General features: G+C 35.5%; 1 protein-coding gene across 1 annotated transcript; it reads left to right on the top strand.

Annotated features, from left to right (window-relative positions):
* Position 1: 1 nt before the first annotated feature.
* Positions 2 to 24,159, top strand: VTA1 (vesicle (multivesicular body) trafficking 1; the record flags this gene model as incomplete). Its single annotated transcript, XM_008942454.1, has 7 exons — positions 2 to 43; positions 3,235 to 3,362; positions 4,029 to 4,104; positions 7,956 to 8,067; positions 15,249 to 15,422; positions 17,194 to 17,274; positions 23,999 to 24,159. Coding segments are annotated over 7 exons (759 nt in total), but the record flags the coding sequence as incomplete, so codon positions are not given.
* Positions 24,160 to 25,435: the final 1,276 nt, after the last annotated feature.

Genomic DNA, 25,435 nt, shown 5'->3' with positions numbered 1-25,435 from the left:
ATGCCGAAAATTTTTATCCAAACTTATGGATCAGTTGGAAGCTGTAAGTAGAATTTGTTGCTCTCCTGTGAAATTATTCATGATGTTACTTTATATTTTTTTTTAAGCTTCTGCAAGTACTGTATTGGCTCTGTCATCAGTCATTGATGCAGCTATTCTGTATGCAGGCATACTGTCTGAATTTAAGTTGTATGTAGTAAATTGACCGTAGAATTGAAAGGAGATAAAGCTGTATGTGTATATGGATGTTTATATGTGTGCATGCACAAATGTTACTGAAATCTTCATAGCACATATTTGCCATATGATTTCGATTAGAGAATGTGAAGTACGATACTTCATTCATACATATTCTCATGTCATAAGACTCATAATGAAGTCATAATTCATTATATAAATACAGGAGTTCTGGAAGACTTTTTATTGATTTGTCTTCGATTCCTACAAGTCTGTGAGAGTTACTTTCACTACTCTAGGACTACTCTAGCTAACCTAGTCCCTGGGTGCTTTTGAAATTTTTGACCTAAACTGTTCTACTTGGGGAGTTTTTTAAGACATTCTCTGAAAGATAAAGATACTTTTGATCGTATACTCTGTTAGAGGTCCAGGATTTTATACTGTGAAACTTTCTAAGCACAGCCTTAATTGTGTGGGTAAGAGATAGCTATGCCATGCTCTTTTGAGTAGATCTGATAGTATTAAAGAACAAACAACCTTAAATAGAACAGAGTTGAACAAAGATGTGTGGTAAAGATTTGTGCAGATGATCAGTTTAAGGGTCCGTGTTTGTGTTCAGACAATGCTGTTTTCAGTAGTCTCCAAGCAAGTAGTGTGGATTTTAAGGTTTAAGTGCTCATTTGAAAGTAGAGATTAGCATTAAAAATGAAGTAGTAGTTCTTTTTTTGTGTTCAGTATTAATGATTCCATCCAAAATCTAGCCGTAGCAATGCCTGAAGAGTTTGCATCAAACTAGTGGAACAGCCTTCAAGTTTTCAGAAAAAAAAAAATGAAACATTGAACAACCTGTCTTTTTTCATATGTTTTTTTTTTTTCTTGCTATGTTTTATGTCTGATTTTTAGCAATAAATTGCTAAAATTTAGCAATAAATTTAGCAATAGATTGAGTGTGCAGTGACTTCTTGATGTGTTATTTCATCAAAAGGTGGCAGGAGAGGTGACGAAACTGAAGATTTGCTCTAAATTTCTTGAGGATTGTTAAAATTTGTTTGATCTCATGGGGTACTGCAGCAACTAATCTGTCTGCAGTGTTCAGTTTCAAATTTGGAATGACTGGAAAAGCAGCAAAACCCCATGTTTGCATCTTTCAGTTGCTGATAATTGTCTGTGTGACAGTTGGTACCCAGGTATTGAAGTTCTTTCTACATAGCCAGCTGGTGGAAGGATGGAGGGAGCATTTCCAAGCAGATCTAATACAGCATTTTGCAGACTAAATTGTCTAGTTGGACCCTTGCAGTAATTTAATAGCACTTATTTTCAGTCTGCATTTAACCAGCAGAGGGCACAAAGGGGTGCTACAGGTCTGCACTAAATGTTTCTCACAGTTTGTGTGGTGTCTTAACTCATTATTTTAGAGGTTAAGACAGAAGCTTACAAACAGTCCTGTCCTGTATAGTAGCAAAGAATAAAACATTGTGGATATATGTGGAAATTACCAAATGTGTTCATTGCAAGAAACTTCATAATCCAAATATGTGGAGTAAATAAATATAGTGATTTTGTATCCAAAGTTAATGTTTCCATCCAAAAAAAAATTTTGCATATGATTGTGTTGTTTTTTGTCTCTGGTAAGTAGCTGTTTCATTTAAACGATATTAGTAAAATTAAACCAAATTTGCATGAGTTTAGGTAAAATTTTTTAATTATTGATTTAAGACATCAGTACTGTTGTGCTGAATCAGAGATTATGTGAAGGGTAGTTTCAAAAATAAAAAACTTGGTTAACTGTAACATTTTTAGAAGTGTGTGTCACTGAGTGTCATTTGTGCATTTGAAATCATCCGCAATGAACAGCAGATAAGTATAGTAATAAGTTATTTTCTGATTGTAAGGTGTATATATAGGCTGGTGAAATATGTATATATAAACAAATAACTTTCTTCTTCAGCTTTGTTGTTTCAGTTGTATCTTGCAACTTGTAAATTGCAATACACTTAGAAGAAAACACTTTAAAATAAGTACTTTTTAAAAATTGCATAGAGTGTGCGTCTTGACAAAAGTCTTCTAATTTAAGGTTCTATTTGGAAAGTTTATATTTCACTACTGAAATCAGTTAACTTTTCTGGCAACATTCTCTGTATTAAAAAGTTGGCAGCAGTCTAAAAATATGGAAATGCAGCCTGTATGATTAAATTTTCTTCACACGCACAGTGAAAAGTAACTGCTGTTCAGAGATTGTTTTTACATCTTTTGGCAAAATAAAGGCTGAAGGTTAGTATCATGCAGTGTTCCTGTTTTTGTTCTCTAAGGATAACCTGAGATTTCCTTATGGGCAAACAGTAAGCCTATTCAGAAGCTATAAATCCACCTGTTGTAACTGTTAGAGGCTTATTTGCTTTACTGATTTTTATTAGGAAACCTGAGGATTCTTTTCTCTAACGACTTTGAAAAGAGGTCTTTGAATTGCAGTACACTGCTTACACTGAAAATTACAGTAAATTCGTAGATCACTAGACTGGTCAAGGTAGGGTTCAGGTGCTTTGAAAAATTGTAATGAACTGCAGTGCAATAACCTTAAAAGAGAAGATACGTGATCACTCTGACCTACAATACCTTCATAAAGCATGCATTACTTCATCAATTAAACTGTTGAATCCTGACACAGGTCTCAGAGTGCTTGTTCTTTGTAAGGGGAAAAATGTCTCTGACTATTCATTCACAATATTGTAACTGTATTTGTTTTTAATTTTGTTGTTGTTTTGGTTTGTTGTTTGGTTGTGTTTTTAAGTACTTTGTGATTGAGGACAGTATTCAGGGCTACTTATTCGTAATACTTCTCTCTCCAAAAGAAAGTACTTTCTCTTTAGAAAGAGAAATGCTGCTTTTAGTATTTAGCATTTTGTATGTTAGAAGCTGGAGATATGTAAAATAATTGAACTGTATGTTGTTTCTTTTTTAAATTCTACTTGACTTTGTCTAAATTAGTAGCTTGTTCTTGAATTAGATTGCAGAATTATTAGTCTAATAAGGTAATGTATTTTTGCAACTTTTTTTCAGATGAAAAAACAGTTTGGTGATAATGAAGCAATTACTCAGGAAATCGTTGGTTCTGCTCATGTGGAGAATTATGCTTTGAAAATGTTTTTATATGCAGACAATGAAGACAGAGCTGGGAAGTTTCATAAGTAGGTGAAAATCTTTGGGGTTTTTATCTGAATTAAGATACTGGTCAGGAAATTAGAAAATCCAAGCTCACTTTAATTAGACTGGAAAAAGAATTGGGTTTTAATGCATTCATTTCTCTCTCAGAAAACTCAGTTTGTTAGTACTTGTTTGCCTCTAACTTCACACATTAACTGGTATCCTCCTCATGTTCTTTTAAGAGATTGCTCACCAACTGGCAAGCCTTCTAAAACCCCAGGCTAATACTGAGCTTGACGTCAAGCATGTTATAGTTTCTGGTGTCATGTCAAACATGCTATAGTTTCTGCTGTCCAGTGATATTAAAATAGTTATGATGCATTATGTGATTTGATACACAGCAATTACGCTGATGGCTTTTTTTAAGATACTATAGGATGCATTGAACATTCCAAACTAGAAACGCAGTGCAGAACACGTGACTGGCTTTAAAAAATACTGAAAACTTCCTGCATACTAGTTAGGAGACTAGACAATACATTGCTACGTTTAAACATTGTGAAGTAAGTTCTGTAAGATCAGATTAAAAGAAAATAAATTAGCAGTGATTGTCTTGAAATAAGCCAGTATGATCTAAAATGCCAACTTGTAAAATTTGATCCTGAGAGACTGACATCACCAAGTTTGTGGAATCTTTTTCTTTTTTACAGAAACATGATAAAGTCTTTTTATACTGCAAGTCTCCTGATAGACGTTCTAACAGTATTTGGGGAGCTCTCTGAAGAGGTAAGTGTTAAGAGATATCTGTGTATTATTATCTTAGTGCTTTTCCAAGCACAGGCACAATTTAATGGTTTAGTTCTGTAAAGTTTTTTTTTATAAAGTGTGAGTATAAACTTCAAAGAACATAGGTTCTAATTGTGTAGTCTAATATATGTTAGTAAGTCATAAGGAATTGTGCTAAGTATTTCAAGTAAATTATATGTGAAATGTTAGACAACTTTGAAGATGCATCATGACCCTAAGTATCAGTTAGGAATTCGAAGTCTGATTATTGCTGTGGGTCATAGAGCATTACATTGAGCAAGTAAGAACGATTATAGGAGAAAATGATGCAAGGTTCCTGTCTTTTTACACCTTCACTTTTTTCACCCTGCAAGCAAGAACTTCAGTGCTACTGCTTGAGTTGGAATCGTGTGTAAGTCTAGTCTGAATAGATATTTTTTGGTTTGTAACAAAACCCACTTTTAAAAAGGTGATATGTTAAGTTGGGAGAATGTGAATTTACTTCATTAAAAATGGCTTGTTCCTTGGCCATTAGGACATGAATGTTTTAATGAAAAAAATTATCTACTAAAGTATCTAAAAAGTGATCTTTATCGCAGGTAATCTTATAATCAAATAAGTATTCCAGAATTAGCTAAACAAGGTCATGATTACTTTTATTAAAGAACACCAGAATAATTTCTTGGTCTGTTTTAAAACAAACTTTCCTATTAAGTGCATGGTCAGCTGCTCCCTGTTATTCATGTCTAACAGAATAATTAACATCTGGTATAGAGGAACAGGTACTTTTAATAAAGTGTTCCTTGTTCTGAAAATCAAAAGTGAGATTTCCTTGATAAATTAACTGAATGAGTAGCTCAGTTTGAAAATGTGACGGCAAAGCTGATAACTTCTGGCAGAGGAAAACAAAAATAGCAAAAACTACTACTGACTCATGAAGACAAGTTTCAAGTCTTGTTAAAGGAAGGTTGAAATAGCTGCAAAATAAATAAGAAGCAACAGCAATACTAAACAATCTGAAACAAAATCAGCAAGTGCTGATCACCTAAGTGCTGAATATGTTTCCAGACACCTAAGTCCACACAGGTAACCTACAAATATATTTTTTCTCACATGCTTGAGTGTTATAGGCTTCCATGCTTACACTAGTAAAAGTGCCTTAGAAACCAAAAGTTCTGCTGGTTTGCAGGCCCATAACAAGCCTGTGGTTGTATTGGTCTCGATCTATTTCATGGCCTGCTTGGAATTCACAGACTTGACATCCTGTATGTAAATCCCTGATCTGGTAAGTGTGCCTAACGTGCAGGCGTTTGCTGTTTAAAATACAGTTGCTGTGGCTACTGTTGGAAGGAAAGTAAAAGAATGGTTTTGGTAGTGATGCACTTCTTGTATACTATGACAAGGAGGAATGTAAGTATAGATATTAAAGATAGATCTTTCTACATGTTCCATAGCCTGAGACTATTCTAGTCTACAATTTTCGTCTATCAAGAGGCACAAGTAAGATTGCACTTTCATGTGTTCTCTTAAAACTGCTTTTGGGGACCCTGACATCCTCTACAAAATCAAATAATAACAGTTCAAACAACATTTAGGTTCTCGGTTCTGGATCAATAGAGTTTGCAGGCATGATGCATAATGACACACATCAAACACTTTGTCCCCTTCTGCTCTCTCAGTTCAGTGTTTAGGTGGAGGGTTTTTTGGGCCATTCTTAAATACACGGAGTACCACCAGCCTGATTGAGGGGCTCAGCTTTGTCCTGTGGTGGGTCTGCTGGAGCTGGCTGTGTTCAGTAAAGGGCAGCCCTGGCCCCTCCTCACAAATACCACTCCTGCCATGCCCCCATTGCCAGTGCCTGGATACAGACACCTGATACAACATCATTTTCACAGGTTATCAAGAAATAATAGTGATATTAGTACAGTGAGGAGATGTATGGGTTGTTAAATCTTGTGTGATGCTCGTTTCTAAAAGTACCATATTGTGGATGTGTATCTCTGCATTTTGGGGCTTCTAGTGTATTTGTGAATCATAAAAGAATCTGAAACATTACCTGGCCAGGAATGATTATGAAAAGAAAGTATTTAACAGAAAGACATGCTTTCCAATTGTACTTTTCCTTTCTGAGGTACAGTGAATGCATTTTAATAAATGTGTCATCAGGATAGGCATTTTTTTGGGAGGAACATTTTATTTGTGAAAATGAAGACTTATCTTTAACCTGGACTGCATGAGCTTCCTGGTAGATAAAAATGTATTAAATATGAGCAAGGGAGCTTGCTGGAGATATCCATTATACTGTCAGTCTACCCTGTTCTAGAAGACAGTGCAATAGACTTTGTGAAGTACAATTTTGAGTTTTGTGTTATTAATTGTCAAAAACCTGGGAAGGTCATTTCAGTCAGGACTTTTAAAGAGAGATTATTCTAGCTACATCTGATTCCAAACCAATTTACCTGTGAACTCTGAAAACTTAAGTTCACCATTAACTTGGAAGTGATGATATTGTTGTGAAGCACACCATCAACCTGCATTGTTCACTTGGCCAAATTATTCTGTCTGATCGTTCCACATTTTTCATCTCTGTTTATATTCAGCCTTGTTCCTTGAAATATATTACCTCATAACTGTCAGAACTGGTTATGTATCTTACAGCTTTTGACAAAGTAGTTGATTTGCATAATCAGTTTAAGATTTCTCGTAACAGTTGGGAGCTCTTCCTGGCACTATTGTAACAGTCCCAGGAGATGCAAAAGTGACCAATCTTCATTTCACGTTTTGATATATTAAAGTTGTACCTAAGAAGGCTAAAGTGTATTTTAAAAAATGAGTTGGAAAATCTCACAATAGATTCTGACATTTATTTCAATCACTCATGTTTTATGAAAATAGGAATTTATGAAAAGCAAGGTGAAAAGCTTTTCCTCAATTCTTTTCTTCCAGAAAAGGAAAGTAGTGAAAAATCGTGTTGATTTTCTTTAAATACTGACTTTACTACCACATTTCTTTCAGTTTTAAACTGTTACTGTGGAAATGGAATCAGAAAGGCAAGCAGAAGATCCACTTCTTGCTGCTATTGCTTCGTATTGATGCAATTTCAGAGGATGAGAGTTGTCAAAAGATTATATTGATTGTCAATATAGTAATTTTTTGAGAAGTATTAATATTTTTTCTAATAACTGAACTGTTAAACTTGTCATTAACAGTTCATTTAAAGTCATTATTATAACCGCTTGCTCTGCAGGTAGTTTATGTATTGCTAAACTCCATCATCTGGTATTTATCTATGCTGTGAAGGTATTAAATCAAAATATTGTATGTCCTCAAATATCACGTGCACTACATTAATCTGCAAACCTTTCTGTATCCATGATTTTAAATAAATTTTTAAAATTTAATATAATACAGTAGGAAAAGATTTTATATTATTATTCAGTAGGAGTAGCATTTAAGATTCAGTTATTTAAATCTGCAGCAAATAATCATCTTAGGTTATGGAAATCAGAAGTTTTCTTTGTTATTTCACATTAGTAATTACTACACAGTGCTCTCTCTTTCACTCTAGATGGTCCCAGCATAATTCCTTTCCTTTTTGTGACATTACTCTACTAATTGAAGATCTCCACATTTTCATTTCATGTTGAGGTCCTAAGACCTGTTCTTTACATATATATATTTTTTAATTCACCTGTTAATTTCATGTGTTGTTCAAAGGGCTGTCAAATGGTAGCAGAGAAAGCAGTTCAGTTTTATAATGTAAGGGTGAAAAACCTGCTTCCATTTCTGTTTTGAGTGCACTGATTTGCAGAAGGGAGTGGTTAAAATGGCTGGCCTTTTCCCTTCCCCAGAATGCCCAGCACAGGAAGTACGCCAGGTGGAAGGCGGCATACATCCATAACTGCTTGAAGAATGGAGAGACTCCTCAGCCTGGGCCTATTGGAATGGAAGGAGAGACCTTCGGTATGTGTTTCCCTTTTCTTTTTAGAAGAGCAGAGGGCTGGGCCAGAATCAAAGTGGTGGTATGCAGTTCTTCAGGGAGCACTCCACAGGAAGCACAGCTTCCATGTTTAGTGTTCCATTCATGGTGGGCCACCTTCTGCTTTTTCTTTTCTGCTTCTCCTAGTCTTATTTTTGTTGGACCTTACTATTTGACGTATTTAATTATTTTTTTCCCTCCTTCTGTAGTAGAGATTATTATTTTAAATTTTTAATACAGATACTCTCTGAGAAGGCATTGTCACCTTTAGGCCAGAATCATGCATTTTTTTTAACGCTACCCACAGTCCTTTTAAATCTGTTTTGTGGAGTTTTTTTACTTTTGCCCATTTATCCTCTCACAGAAGTGAAAAAGAAGTCAAAAGTGGATTGATTGTAACTAAATTCAGCTTCAAAGCAAACACATAATTGTGAGACAACCACTTCCTATAATAATGTGGTTTTCAAAACAGTTTTAGGGCCTACTCTTTTTAGATTGGATTTCCTGCAGTTTTCTGCTCATCCCTCTTTTCCTCATGTTTTTAGTTACTTCCATGTTCTATTGGCTACCTGACATTCCTGTGCAGGATTCCTTGAAGTTATCTCCTTAACTGTTCGAAAGAGGTGGTTTCTAAGGACACCCACTTAACCAAAATGAGTGTTTATCACAACAGGTTGTTTTAAAACTCCCTAACTGTAAATTTTACTATCTTCTATTGAATGCAGTGAGACCTATCTAAACTCTGCTGTTAATTTAGAAGTCCTAGCTCTTTAAGAAACATTAGGGGCATCCAAACCTTTCTTATTTAGAGCTTTTTAAAAAGAGACACCACCACTGTGAGCAGACGCAAGCTAGCAAAGTAGCTAAAAGCTACTAAAAAGTAGCTAGAAGTACCTCAAAGTAACAGAACATATACTAAGCAGACTCTCTCTTACAAGAGCACATAGATCACATCCTAATCTATTCTGTGGACAGAAGACATTTCATTATGTGTATTTTTACTAAAAATAACTAAACAAAACCAGAGCAGCCATATTATTTCTAAACTTCATAAATTTTACTCTGTTTCTAAAGTACAGATCCATACTTCACAGATAAGTGCAATTTTTTGTGAAGTCAAATGAAATCACATACAAAATTTTTTTGGTTAAACTGCTGAAACAGATGATACTATTGCTGGTCTGTATATAAAATGATCATGATTTTCAGTTATTGATAAAAGCAAAATATATGCAAAAATTATTAATTTCTGAAGTATATCCAAATAGAAATTGTATGTAATTGTTAACTTTTAAAGTATTTTCAGACTTTTTTTTTCCCATTGTTTGGAGGTTTTCAATGCTTGATGCTTTATGAATGTTTAACTTTTTTGCATTTCACAAGTTGCTGTTGATACTAGTAAGTTTCTTTAATAAAGGGTCTTTGTTTCTCTCTCCAGTCAGTGCAGAAACTTGAAATACATATTTTAATAGTGAATCCCTTATGGAAATAGGATGGCTTTGAAACTGGTTATTTTTGTTGTGCAAATTAAAACAGACTAATTCTGCACAATGACAGTAACCTCTACGTATAATTCTTCACATACCTAATAAGACAACTAAGAACATGAAATTATTTGTTTTCCTTTGAGCTAGTATACAACACTTTGCTGCTTGAATAAATGTCACTTAAGTTGATGCTCATTTATCTCTTAAGCTTGAGTTTAGTAATACAATTTTTTGTAATAAAAAGGATCAATAAAGAAATCTACAATGCAAAAGAGATGAAACTGACTTATAGAGTGTGGCTTATATCTAACTTGTAGAGCTGCCTTGTAGAGGTTGCTACATAAAGTTTTATGAACATATGTAGTCATATATTTAATCCATATATTTGCATGTGCGCATGCACAGATATATATATACACACAGAGCTATTTATTTGTTTCCATTTATTCACATCTGGGGTCTTTACCTGGGTCTTGAATGGATTTTGAAGCCTGAACCTGTAATTTCAAATGCATTATGAATAGGCTGCACAATGACTGAATTTTAAATGTGGCAAAATATTAGAAAACTGTCTTCTCCTCTGGCTTCTTTCCTGTTTATTGTGAAGAGAAAGGAGAATGGGCATGACCTACTATTTATAGAAAGATTAATGTTGGCAGTTCTTCCAGTAAGGTAGACTTACCTTACATCCTACTCCACCTGGTAGCCTCTAGATGATTGTTTAGCAGAAGGCAAATGTGCAGCAGAAGATAAAAAGTAACAAAGTAGCATGAATACAATCTGTCTAGCTTACCAGCTTTATCAGACAGTATAAGGAAGCAGAAGACAGGCAGCCGTACTCTTCCAAGCCTACTGTTGTTAGAAAAAAGGATGTTGCTTGAAGTATGAGAGTTTTCTATTGTCTTCCAAATGTGAACTGGAGAAAATGCCTTTACAAGGTGATGTAAAGTGGGTCCAGGAAGAGTTCTTACTGCTGTCTTAAACTATACTTAATGGGAGAGTTCAGAGAAGAACTATGCAAGACTTCTTGGACATGCATAGTGAAGTGGTAACAGACACTTTAATGTGGAGGCAAAGTAACTGACTTGCTCAAGGCTGCAAGAGAAACTGTTATGGGAGGGAAAGCAAAATTCAGACTTTATTCAAATCCTTACTATTCACTGCAGGTCATGACAAGCAGTAGTGGGAATTTGTGAAGACTGTTGCTTTCATTACCAAGTTATGTCTACATGCTACTTAAAAGGCACACAAATGCTATAAGCCAAAATTTTAATGTACATATTGATAGGGGTCCTGCAACATCTATAATTTGGCCATATCTTTTTATTTTGTATGGTAAATTGTATTTCATTTAGAAAGAGAATTTCTCATGTTTATTTTATATATGAGCAATTAATTGAAAAATATTTTTGACATTTATTTTTAGGAATTAACTCTGTAGTGTAGGTGTCCATAATGGTTTACAGAGGACAGACAAAAATTTCATGCAAATGATTTTTTTTTTCTTAGAAGAATCAGGAAAGTATCAATTCTTGCTTTGTGCATCATAAGAAGAATAGCAGCATTGTTTGAATGTATGACTGAACCTTCCCCATTCATTTCTGCTTGCTCATTTTCTTCCTCCCCTTGCAAATGGAAAAAGTCTGTTTAAACAGAATGAAATTAGGTCTCTGTAGCTTGACAAATTACCATTTTTTTCCAAAGTGATATTTTCTTTGTGATTCTTGAAAACCATACTGTAACTTTTGAGATGTTTTTACAGTAACATAGGCATGCTTTATGCAGTTCTGCTGTTGGATTTATGGATGCTTTTGTTAGGATGCCACCATGGAAACCTTAAAATGACATGCTTTTTTTATTAGTACAGTTGGAATACAAGTCCTAGAGTACCCATAGAGGTCACTGAACAGTAGCTCTAGGTCACTTAACAAGATTTTGTACTAATGGAAAAAAATCTAAAAATGTAATTTCAACTGTGAAAAAGTTCCTAAATGGTCATGGTATACCCGTAGTAAAATAGATTAAATGCCACAACTTTCATTGCAATCTATGATATGTATTCTACATTTATATTGTAGAATTACAGGAAACCTTTATAGTCCTAAGTAGTAGAAACAAGAATCTATGAATAGTTGATGGATTTTTTGAATCCATTTCTCAATTTGCGGGGGGAGGGTGTATTAAAAAGCAGAGTTCCAGTAGAACTTTACATTATACATCTTTTACCAACATCTCAAGCGAAAGAGAAACAGTGCAGAAGAATTAGAAAATGTTTAAATAAAAGTTAATAGATTAGCATTTTAATTCTTTGGACTCCTTAAAAAATAGGAGTCCAGAGAATTGGAGGAGTCTGGTCTCCTTTAAAAGAAAAATTTTGCTAATTTTAGATTTAGTGCTATGAGCTGCTCAAGTTAAGTCATAATTTCTACACTAGACAGGGGAATGCCATTAAGTCTTGAGACTCCTCTATTTATATGAAGATATCCTTGGACAGTTGGTTATGAGGCCAGGAGTATCAGCCTTGAGTATTCTGTAGTTCTGAGGAAAATCTAAAGAGTACATGGATTCATGGATTCATCATGCTGGGATCTGAGCACAAAGGCTGATGAGACTCCAGGACAAGAAACCTTGCTGGAATTGACACTATGTGAAAAACAATTGTGTCACTGTTTCACAGCCCAGTATTTCAGTATCCTTAAGCAAATTGCAAGGAGCTTTAAATTCTAGATTATTACTGCTTTGCAAGAAATTCTCTACTTTTTCTATCATTTGTTCCTATTCCCTCGAAAAGTTTGGGTTTTAAATAACATTATGGCTGTTCTAACCACAAAACTTAACAACAGTTTGTTGACTTAAGTGTTCTTTTCCATCAACTTGAGTTCCTTTTATTTAGCACTACTGTTAAAACTATTCACAAATACTGCAAGCAGATATCTCAAAATGGGTCTAATACTTTCATCTCTGATAAAGAATATTTTAAATATTTACTTTGCAAAAAGAACAGTTAAAATGCTTTGATGGCATTTGGGCACTTAAAACACCTAAGAAGAGTTAATTTAAACAAACTTACTTTCACGTTTAATACAGTTTAACATTTGCCAAGTGTATAATGAACAAATCAAGCAGTTGAGCTTCATCTTCTGATACATATACCTGATTAAGAAGGGTATCGCCTTTTTGTGAATTTGCCTCTTACAGGCATTTTTATTAAGGGTGGTCAGCGCTTCTAACGCGTTTGTTTGTTTGATTCTTTTTGTTTGTTCATAACATTGCCATACTTCAACCATTGGAGTTCATATACCTTCCTGGCCAGTGTGGACTACAGCCTTGCACTTGCACAGGAGTGACTAGAGACCATGGACTGTGTAGTGACAAAGTTTGAAGCTGAAACTGGGAATATCTTGGGGAGAAGATTGGGTGGTAGTGCAAGACAGACAGAAGTACGGGGCAAGGGGTTGCAGGTATGGGATATGAAGTCCTGGTGCAGCGAGAGAGAAATGAGAATGGGAGTGAAGAGCCAGATAAGGACAACAGGATGCTGCAGGGGGCAGAATAAAGTAATAAATTCATTCACGATTTAAATCTGGGCAAGAACTTGCAGGTAATTTCTCTTAGTTGAGACACTAAGTACAATGAAAGTATGTTTTCTGCCTCTCCCTCATTCTCAAAAGTGGCCTAATTTTCACAAAAGCTTTTCCAAAATACTAGCTTCAGGCAGACATCCAACATGGAAAAGCCAACTTTACGGCTACAATTTGACCAAGCTGTAATTGGTAACAGTATTACAAGCAAACTTGGGCAGCCTTACCTTCAGACAGCTTGAGGAGTGTTGTGCGTAACTATTTCACTAATGATACATATAGTAAGTCTCTGGATTTTGTTAAGCTAATTTTTATTTTCTGAAACTGTTTTGAAGTATTTTTAGGTGTGAACTAAAACACAAATAATACAGCATTCAACAAATGGCTTATTCCTACCATTATGTTATTATTTGAAAGGCAGCATATCTGATATTTACTTTTGAATCTCACCTGTTGTTTTTGCCAGTTTTAACACATTTAATTTTACTTCCATGCCTGTTAGCCGCATGATATTGCAGTATGAGCTACTAGCAAAAAATACAGCAAAGGAAAAATCTGGCACTTTAAGATACCTTTTGCCTTCCAGAAGTCTGCCAGATGTTTGTTTGCATATATCAGAAGTAGCTTCCTAAAACCACAGCTGAATTACTGGTTGCAGCAAGTGAAAGTAATTTTCACAAGAATAACATTCAAAAATTTTACCATGGTCTATATTTTTATATTAAATTTTGGTAGCAGTGTTTGACGTCCCTAGCAGAACTTTACTTCTGGGTTTCTTTGCTTTTTAATACTTTTAAATAAATTCTTGATATTAGGCTGCTAATTTGAGGGATTTGTGAATTTGTTTATTAGTACTTGGATGTTCTGAAGGAAAGTATACTACTACAACTTTGCAGTATAAAATAAAAATATATTCTTTAATTGTGTATCTATTAAAGTCCAGTAAAGATATCCTAACAACAATACTGTTGATTAACTGATTACTCCACATTATAGCCTTTTGTAGTGAATAGTAGGGTGAGTTAGAAGATATTTAGTGAATTTTAGTAAAGATAGTACCTGAACTTTTTCGGGGGGGAAGAGGATCTTACATGGGAAAAAAAATCTTAGATTTGCACTAGTAGTCTGTTTAATTATTAAGCAGTAGGGGTGTTTGCATAACACTTAATCTTGCATAGTTGAAGATCAGTGTGGATTTCATGCAGAACCTCTCTTTTGCCAGCTCTGGACACATACAAGGGTTGTGCTGCCATGCCCATTTTGCTCTCTTTAAAGAACTGGCTGTTAACTAAGCCATTCCCAAAACTGTGCTCGTGCCTCTTGATATTATTGAGACAGATGAGCACATACACAGTAAAAGAAAATTAGCTTTTTTTAAAATTAAAATTAAGGAGCAGAAATCAACCATATTCTAAATTGACTAGGTCATTAGCATAATAAAATTAGCCATCAAAGAAACATTGAATAAACTAGACCAGAATCTTAACAACATGACTAGATTGAAAAATAATATGTATATGTTCTTGGTACGTGCTATGGTATGGTGCTCTGTGCACTCTACAGCTATGACTTGGCTAAGCTGAATTTTGTTTGCTATTACTTTCCCAAAGTTTTCCTTCTTTGTTTTTACTTGTGGTTTAATTGCTATGGGGGTGGAAGGATTGGCACTCTCTGTCTTTTTATTAAGTGTTTGTATGGCAGATAGTTTTCCATATTTTGGGTCATGTATATATTAAAATATAACTTGTTTATGGTATCTTGTTCAACTACGGTGGATGCCGTACATGGAGGTATAAGGGATTGTACTAATGAGATAATTTGCTTATATTCAGACTAGTAATGAGGTGATCCTTCAGTTTAAACAGAAAATATCTTTTAAAGTATTTGAGTTTCTAAATCTTTATCCTTTGGTATGCTGCTTTTTCCTTTGTCAAATCAATCATAGGTGGTTTGGACTGATAAATGTTTTATGTCACGCTGTGGTAGCAATTTTTCTACTACGAAAAATTTGAAAGGAAGTTTTTGAAAGAAAGCCTAAATTTTCAAGTGTTTGTACAGAAGAGTTTCAGTAACCCCTGTTTGCTGTCTTCTTAGCAGATGTTGAAAGGGAAGAAGCAGGGTCATCTTCTCTCCATGTTGGAACAACTCAACCAGCATCATCATCTACAGATGAAGCTAACAACGTACCAACTAGTAATTACACTGTCATCCATATACCGCCAGGTGCCCATGCACCGGCCAACACTCCAGCTGAAGTACCTCATAACACAGGTATGTCTGAATCACGCCCAAAATGTTCATGCCTTATTGAGAGGCAAATTCTAGCCCTCTTTCCATTACATATAAAGTAAAATAATATAGGTATTCTGTGGCAGAAGGACTTCATAATTTTGCATTATAAGAATGCCATCAGAAATGGTTTTTATGTTTGGTTTTTTTTTTAAACCCATAATTCATATTTTGGAGAACTTTGCCAGAAGAGAGATGTGGACTGAAAAGAGTGAGTGTGCCTGCAGACAGAATGTTTTTCTCATCTCTAGAATCATGCATTGCAACATCTATACTGCAAAGCAGTATCTGAATCTTTCAGTGGATAGGTGAAATGACATTATTTCATATTTAGCTTTCCCTGTGCAGATGAGCTGCTGTTCCTTGTGTGGAAACATACCCAACATTATGTTGAAACTGTTACAAAAACACTAACAATCATGCCTGATACACCGTTCATGCTTCATTTCTATCTGGTTTATGCTCCTTTTCCTATGCAAGCACACTTCAGTGTGATTGACCTCAAACAATGTTGTTAATGGAAATTTTGTCCCTACTGCTAAACATATTGGCTCCTACATACTCCTCCTTATACATACTCCTTATTCTGTGTCATTTTTGAACCAAACCCAAGTTCTTAAAAATCCAAAGTTCCTCCCAGTTGCTGCAGTTAAAAAAAAAAAGTATTAAATGATTTCTGAATACAACTTTTTCACCTCATGTTACGTTTTTATATTGATTATTAATAAGACTAAAAAAATTAAAAGCTCTTGGTTTTAATCCTGTTGATCATTTGGTTGTTCAGATACATTTGTGTATTAAAGGAGGTATGAGAAGTTTTTGTCAGCCTCTACTCTTCTTTCACTTTCTCATTTTAAAAATCCTTCACCCTATGAAAAGTACAGGATGCTCTTTTTTTGCAGCTTTATCAAAGGGAAATCCTTCAGATAGGTGGGGGGTTTTGGATCTGGGAGGGGGACAGTGTTGTTTTCTACATTCAGCCAAGGTAAATGTTTAGCTCTTTGTTTCTACCAGATGTAAAATTATGGAATCTGTACCTTGTTTGGAATGCATGAATTCTTTGCACTGCATAGTTTTAACCCCGTTAGTCCTTCCATGAAGTAAGAGATGATTTATAAAAGTCATTATACCATCTTACATAGCAGATTTTGTAGAAATAACTTCATGTTAGTCTGGTATGTTCTGTACATGCTGCAAAAATACAGTGTTGGATTAGTGCAAATGAGTGTGTCTAAAGTGTGAACACAGACACAAGAATGCTGCACGGCATAAGGTGCTGTTTCTTCTAGCATCACCACTTCCCTTTTAAATCTAGTTTGATTTCTGTTCTCAAATTTACAAATTGTTTTTGAAGGAATTAGCAAAGTGATAGTTCACAAGTGTGAGATGGCAGGTGTGGGTCTTTAAAAATGGAATAATGAAGACTCTCTCTGATGTTAAAAGGCATAATTTAAACTTCAGATATAAAAGTTTACTCCTACTCTTCTTTAGCAGGTTTTCGTCAATACTCTAATATCAAAGTCATTTGGATTAGTATTTTCTTATTTTTGTAATGCTTGAAATGAAATTTCTGTGAAATACTGTACTGTTACAAAACTGTTCCAAACTTTCAGAACTGAGAAGCTATCAGCTGCTTAATGTAAAAATCACTGAGTCATTAGGTTTACCTGTTCTATTGCTTATTTTGTCTGCTTACTTTCAAAGTCTATAAATAAAAGTATACAATGTCCAATTTTTTTGCCTTGATTTGCAGGAGTGACAAGTAACACCATTCAGCCTGCTGCTCAGAATATTCCTCTAGTCGATCCGTCCCTTTACAGTGCTCAGTCTGCAGGTAAGGTGGTAGCATTTGTATTGTCTGTACATGGACGTGCTGTCTCTTGTGTGTCTACCCTGCACTGAAGTAAGAAGTTTGAGAAATAATTTTGTTGTTATCTGAATGCTACTAATTCAGAAATTTTGAAAAGAATGGACTTCATCTAAATGTTGTGCTGCTAAAAGTTTAATAGTTTATGAAAGTTTTGCTACAGTGTATGAGTAGTGTCTATCTGAATTTTTTGAACCAATGAGCTAGCATTATATTAGGCTTTTTATTATTTATGGTTTTACTTCTCGGATGATGTTTGGATATACTTAGCAAAGCCTGTATTCACGGTGGCCTTGCTAAAGTATAGTTTGGGCAATTAATACATGTTCCCTTTACTTAAAATTTCTTCTGCAGGGTCAGGACATAAGTTATTTATTCATTTCATTAAATAATCACAACATTCCAGTGGCATTTTTTGTTTCAGCATAATCATTACATGTGCCTGTTGATTGTATAAGTAGTGTTTGTAGAAATGAAATAATTTATAAGGTGTACTGCTAATTATGTAATTTTGATGGCACATTTAATCAGGGCTTTTATATTTTAAAATGCCATCTTTCTTTGATGTTAAAAGCCCTGATAACCTGTATTACATGTATTTTATGTCTGCTTGCATATGTCATGCTTTGAAATGCACACACAAATGCTAACCTTGGGGAAACCATGGCCTGTGAAAGAGTAGTGACTGATGATAAAGGTGGAATCATCCAAGATTCTCATTTGAACAGTGAAGTACATTTGGACAAATTCTTAACTGTTTTCTAGGAAACTTCTGTCTATGGAATAGAGTCTGTTTGGAATAATCAGATTTTTGTTGGCAATATAACATGGATGTTGAGTGAGAGTAGATCTAGAAGTTCTATTATGAAATCTGTTCACATTCTACCCTACAGTTTATCCTCGCCAGGGAAAACTGATAGTATATGTAAAGTTCCAGTACTAGATACAGTCAAATGTTGCCTGGAATGACCATGGAGTTTAGGTATTCCTGTTCATTGTAACTTACAAATATTTAGTTAGCTATTTTAGCTTGTTTAAGGTTTCTGATATAAAATACCAGCTTTACTGAAAAATCATTTTTCATTCAATGGAATGCTATAATAGAAACTCAGTGTTTAGCTTGATTGTAGTCTGTTATCATAAGACTGCAGCAAAGCTTTCACATTTAACCAGCTTATGATACTCTAGGTAGTCATTCTAATAGGCTTTTTGAAACTGCTCTGAAAGTTTTAATCATATGGTTTTTTGGTTTGAATGTTTAATTATAGCTGTCAAAAATGTCACAACTTTTATTTTAATTTTAGTTCTTCATTAAGTATTAAAATTCTTCATTCAACACATTATTCAATATCTGGGTAGTATCAGTGCGTTGCTTCCCGTAGCAACTTACCTGTGATAACCTGATTTAAGTACATAAACATAAATAAAAAGGAATTGAGCACATTAAGGTACCCTCTTTGTGAGAATACGTAATTGGAATTACTATAATGTAATTAAGACCCTTGCTAAACAGAGTGAGAAGTCTCTAACTTGACCTAACCTGCATGTCTGCATTCCTCTGCACATCTGTTGTGTCACTACAGGTTTGGGTCTTGTAGCAGCTTGGTGTTATGCTCTTAGAGTGTTTGGCAGAAGTGTACCCAAAGATGTGATGCTGCTCACACAGATCCTCTGTTGTGAAAGCTTAGGAAACACAGTCAGTTGTGCAGCAGTTTGAGAGGGTATACGGGATACATCAGTGAGCAGAGATACAGTAACAGTTTTGTTTGTATGCGTGCAACTAAGAACCTTGAGAGCAGTGGAAAAATGGAAAAATATTTGTCCTTGCCTGTCACCATCCTGTCATGCATGCCTGGTCATTGCCCAGAGCATCCTCCCTTCCGCTATACGTGTGAGAGTAGCGGCAGATAGCATTCTTCTCCACATACTGCTGAGGAGACCTTTTTATGCCAACAGTGCTGTTCCACAGTAGCCTAGTTCCCTGATATGTGGGTAGGTTTAGAAATGCCTTTATCTCACAATGGATGTACTAAACTGAGGGACCCAGAAACCCTCCCCAGTTCCTGAACTGCAACTTATAAACTCAGGCTAGATCTCGGCGGTGTATTGAGATTAGACTTTGATATGTGCCCTTCCTGTGGAACTGACGTTGCCTTTGGACAGGACGAAGTGATCAGTGTTGCCCTCCAGTAGATCCACAGAGCTAGCACAGTGCAAAGTACGCTTGCTCCACAATTTAGACACAATATCTGTGTCTATGCTAGTAAATTAAATATGCTTGTAAATATTTGACACTGAGAACAGCTGGGTCAGAACACTTGCATCCATACTATTAAACTTTTAAACCTTCTAAAAAAAGGTAGTTTGTGAAGGCTGCCAGTATTGAATGGTCTCTGACCACAAGTCATGCCCAGGAATTGTTTGGGAAACTGCTAGTTTGCATGGGCCAAAACCATACTGGAGTCTGTTCCAGCAGTTTGACAGTGTAGACAGTCAAATTTGAGTGCTGAGACACATTCCCTGGCACTGTTGAATGTACTAGCATAGCCATAGCCAAACAGGATATTCCACATATTCCTGCAAGACTCTTTCTGGTAGTAAGATCAAATGTATATTTTTAAAATAAATTACATATTTTCTTTCCTTCCCATAACATGGGAGAAACACTTTGATTAATGCTATTATGGGAGAGAAGCTTTTGATGGAGAAGAGTAAAATATTTTATCAAGAGAAATTTAAGTTAAAGTAACAGTGTTCCTTTCATTTTACTCATCAAGAACCCTTCAATAATTGTCCTGTCCTGTGGGAACAGGTTTCAGAGTTTAACATTGACTTTTGAAAGTGTCAAAGCTTATGAAATGAAGCAGTGGTCAATGTCTCTGACAACAGAATGTAGAGCTACGCAGCAACTTTGTTTAATGGGTGTGTGTATTTCTCTGGCGTAGTTTGCTTAAAGAATTTATTACCCCTAGATCCTGGTAACACTAAATGCATTCATAGCTGTGCTAGACAGAGTTTTTACAGAATCTTACATTACCGTGTGCTCCCTTCCACAGGTGGCATAGTATAAAGAAACTAATTGTCCATTCTAGTTGTGTGTATGATGTGATTTTTTTCTACACACAAAGTAGAAATAATAATTGGCTATTTTATGTGATCTTATGATCTTAAGAAGAAATCTTTGATCACATAAAATTTTGTATATCTTAAGTGCTTTAATGAGGAAAAAGAGCATCTTGTTTTGAAAAAGTCATTTCAGTTACCTTTGCCACCACAGTTTTTGTACGCCAGATGGCATTATTAAAATCTTATTAAATCAACTGCATTGTATTTGGGCAACTTCATAAAAAAGAAAAACATCCGATGGATAGAAAAGGATACCAGGAAGTAGAGGATACATCTTGTAAAATGCACATTGTTTTCATTCTAAAACACCTTTTTTCCCAACACTATCTTCAGCATCTCTAGTGAAAATAGGCTTTTGGTTTTCACTTTGTGTTCCTCTTAAACTAAAAGGATCATGGTGGATGTTATGCATCCCAAGTCTGTCACATTTCAGTAATTATATTTATTACTGTGCTAATAATTTCAGATGAACGTGGGAGCAGGATAAATACGGTATACTTTTTGCCATCTCAGTGTTGTTGGGGTATTTTAGTGCTCAGAATCACAGGATGGTTGAGGTTGGAAGGGGACCTCTGGAGGTCGTCTAGTCCAACCCCTTGTGCTCAAGCAAGGATCCTGTAAAACAAGTTGCTCAGGACCGTGCCCTTTGTGTCTCCCTCTGCGCCTGCACTCTCCACATGGTTTAATTTCCAGCACTGAAGAGAGAAGTTTGATTAAACATGTTGCTTAATTCAACAGATGGCTTTTAAATCTGTCCAGGGACGGAGAGTCCACAACCTGCCTGGGCAGCCTGTGCCAGTGCTTGATCACACTCACAGTAAAAAGTGTTTCCTTGTGTTCAGACAGGACCCTCTTGTCTTTTAGTTTGTGCCCACCACCTCAGGTCCTGTCACTGGACCCCACTGTGAAGAGCTTGGCTCTGTCCCCTATACACCCTCCCTTCAGGTATTTACACACATTGATGAGATCCCCCTGAACCTTCTCTTCTCCAGACTGAACAGTCCCAGCTCTCTCAATTTCTCCTCGTATGAGAGGAGCTCCAGTCTCTTAGATCATCTTTGTGGCCCTTTGCTGGACTCACGTCAGGCTATCAGTCTCTAGTACTGAGGAAACCAGAGCTGAGTACAGAACTGAGGTGTGGCCTCACTAGTGCTGAATAAAGGGGAAGGATCAACCTCCCTCCAGCTGCTGGCAGTGCTCCCCCGATGCTCCCCAGGATGCCATCAGCCCTCTTCCCCCCAAGGGCAGATTGTTGGCTTGGGGACAAATTGGTGTCCACCAGGACCTCTAGGTCCTTTTCTGCAAAGCTGCTTAACCCTTAGAATGTGTAAATGGAAGTCAGTTACTAACTTTTGTGGTTATACCTTTGGTGTAAGTACAGGCATTGTAGCTGTTTCACATTCTTTTGAAAGCTTAAGAACACAAAGCTGTTTTATTTCTATTCTGCATGTCCATTGTGAGGTGCCAACTTCAGTAAGAACTGAGGCTACTGAGCACATCAAAAGATCAACACCCTTACTGTGTAAACTTTGGTTTATAAAATTAAAATTAACTTTTTCCTCTCAAGTTATGTCATAATAGCATCTGAAGTAGATTTCATAATTAAGGCTTTATGCCAGCAAAACATTAATAGAGCACATACTGTAAAAATAAGATTAGACTGGTGAATTTAGGCTTTCTTCCAATAAATTAGTTGAATACTGGACTGATGCCTTGGCTAGTTTTTAAAGAACAATTTTATAGTTTCTTTTGGCATCATAATGTAAAGCCACTTTGAGGGGAACTTGGTCTTTTAATTTCTTAAAGACGTTCAGTAAAGTGGTCTCAGATTAACCCCAGCTGCTTTTAGTCTGTGACTCTAGGTTACAAAATAACTTAATTTTGTGCCCGTGTTTATGCACTCACTCGTGTGTATTTACTCACATGTGTATGTATTTGAAGAGGTTTCATGTGGCTTCATTTACTTGGCAGTAAACTAATAATATGTTTCAATGATAATGCGCCCACCAACTTGCCGTGTGCCTCAGTCGTCAACAGTTATTTTGTGGTTGTGTTTATTTATTTATTGAAGGGAAAATAAGTAGACTTCTTAAAGTATATTTTTTAAATTGATGAAATTAATGTTAAGAGCACCTACCTTTCTGCTTTTTGTTGGGGTAAGGTTGTTTTGAAAACCAGCAGGCCAGCCTAGTTTTTAATATTCCCAGGTTTTCCGTTTTATTTGTTCAAAAGCTGTTCTTAAATAATAAGACTGGGGAGAGGAAAAGCAAATATAATAGACATTTTCTGATAAGAAATGAGATTCTTTAGTAAACATTCTCACAGTATTGCTAACAACAGTTTTATTTGAAAGAAAGGGGTCCAGCTAACTGAAATCATACCATAAAAAAATTGGTTTAAGTATATTCATGGCGTTGCTTGAAATGAGAAAGCCCAATCGTTATTTAACTAATTTTTATATAAAATTCACGGTGCATTTTAAAAGGCATTTTTTCTTAATCTGTGAAATCTGTTCATTGCTTGTAAAATTCTGTGTGAGAAACCTATTAAATACAAATTCTTTAGTATTGCATATGTTTATTTATCCGTTACCATAAAAATCAGTCTTTTACAAGTTAAGTTGCTCTGAAAGAACACGAGTGAAGGTTTTATAATTTATACATAGGCTATTGGAGTGGCAAGGGTTTAGCCTTAAAACTCCCAGTGAATTTGTGGGTGGAAGGAGCAGGGACAGTAATGTAACTGTGCTTTATTTTACACACACATCAGTGATACTATTCACATACTAAGTTTTCTGGCGGTTAGGGCAGGCATAGGTCCCTACTGTGCTTACTAGAAGACTGAATGCATGTATTTGAGCATTACAGAATTCCCAGTGGTTGAACTTAGGTCACGAAAATATTCTGATTAATAAATAACACTTAATTATAAGAATATTTTTTGCTGTTGTTCTCCAGTATTACAAAAATCAGCACATTTAATCTGATCTATCTTGTTTTCAGTCACCTCACATAAAATTGGAAGCATAAACATTACTTGGCTATAACAGAAATACAAAAATCTGCAAAAACAAACCAGCTTCTACATTTTGAAAGGCTGTTCCAGTTGAGAGGGAACATTTTCTAACTATGTGTTACTCCTGAAGAAGAGAGCAAAGTAATTATACTGTAAACACAAAAAACACTGTCCTTGTTTCTTGCAGGTTGTAATATGATTACAGCTAACTTACTGTCATTAAAAAGCTCTCCTTTGCTGCCTCAGATGAAGAGCAGATCTTTCTCAAAGGTATTGACTTACCTTTGAAAGGCACTGGGTCATACAAATACCAGCATTTAGAAAGGTCCTCTTGTATTTTTCAAATGTCAGCAGCAAAGAAGTTAAGCATTATATGAATGGAAAGAAAGGTGAATGGAAGAAACACCATAGCTTGGTCTTTGTAATATTACCACAATTATTAATCAGATTTTCATATTACCACAAATGTAATTAAAACATAGAAGTCACTTGAAAGGGAGCGTTAGTCAGATTTCCTGCATAGTAACTTTGTAATACTTTTTTTTTGCAGGGGAAGTCCGTTTGACTCCAGAGGACTTTGCAAGAGCTCAGAAATATTGCAAATATGCTGGCAGTGCTTTGCAATATGAAGATGTGAGCACTGCTGTGCAGAACCTACAGAAGGCCCTCAAGTTACTGATTACAGGCAGAGAATGAAGCTTTTATCCAACAGATTCACGTCTTTTGCCTAAAGAACCAACAGCTTATTACTGTACCTGTTGGGGGAGTGGAGTTATACAGAAGTTCTCAATCCCATCACCATGGCAATGAATTCACTGTTTCAGTGTCAGATTAGCAATTAATGGTACAGTAGGAATCTCGTTTTCACTTTACAAACAGTGGAGCTAGAAACATCTGAAAGCAGTGGCGTGGTGTAAGCAAAATACAGAAGAAAGCCCTGTCAACACTGCTCAAGAGTTAGAATTCATCTTGCAATATTTAGATTACTGGAATGGAAAAATGATGAATTGGTAAAAGACTTGAGCATATGAATGTTCTGTTAAAATTTTTACTCTGACTTCATGATTTCAAACCGTTACTTAAAAAGTGTAATAGCTTTAAAATGGTAACTAAGATTAGCGCTTTCCTCCTGAAATGAGAGCATGTGAGAAGGCTGACAGATCTGCAGTGGGAATGACTCTTTTCTATACATAAATTATTTGGGTATTACCTGAGACATAGGTCAAAGTTGAGAAACACTTGAGGACGTTTGTATTTCATTTTAAAACATGCTGGGAAAAAAAATCTCTTGATAATTCAGAGGGAGTAATTTTCATGATATTCCAACCCAATCCCCCACAACAGTACAAACTGTTACATGTATTCTCAGTTATTGGTTCTTGCTTCCTTTGTGTGCACACTTACAGTTTGGAAAATGTAAGGTTAATTAGGAGAAAGTACTAATATTTATCAGAGATGATCCTGAAACCGGAGACGGATTCTAAACAACAGGAACAAAGGCCTGTTTTTCAGCTATTAAAGGAGTATAGGTTCATCTCTGGTATTAGTGTCATTGAGCTTTGTATTTCCAGCTAATGTTCTTCCTGTCTGCTTTGTTGTGGAGACTTTTTGGACTTGGGATTTAATTAAAACATCTTGGAAACTGAATTTTGTGTCTTTATGAGGTCTGTCCTTGCAATTATAGAGCTCTTGATTGTTAAAAATCCATCCATGCTGTTTAAAGGAAAGAATAAGTAGTCTTAACTGCTGTGACATAATAATTGAGTACACCATAAAGCATGTCTGATTTATGTAATAATTTTAATGACATATTATCTCATCTGTCTTTCTTTCCAGGCTGCCAGATCAAATCCACATATTCTTTATAGCTGCACTGCTTTGCAGTGACTAAAATAAGTCTGATATTCAAAGCAAAAAAATGAGGAAAAGAAAATCAAACATAAGCACACATTAAAGCTTAGCTGATCATATCCTTTTCAGATGATCA

This window comes from Merops nubicus, unplaced genomic scaffold (genome assembly GCF_000691845.1).
Source record: "Merops nubicus isolate BGI_N331 unplaced genomic scaffold, ASM69184v1 scaffold44286, whole genome shotgun sequence".
In the NCBI taxonomy this organism is placed as follows: domain Eukaryota; kingdom Metazoa; phylum Chordata; class Aves; order Coraciiformes; family Meropidae; genus Merops; species Merops nubicus.
Note: the sequence above shows the minus strand (reverse complement) of the source record. Positions and strands in the feature narration are given on the sequence as shown.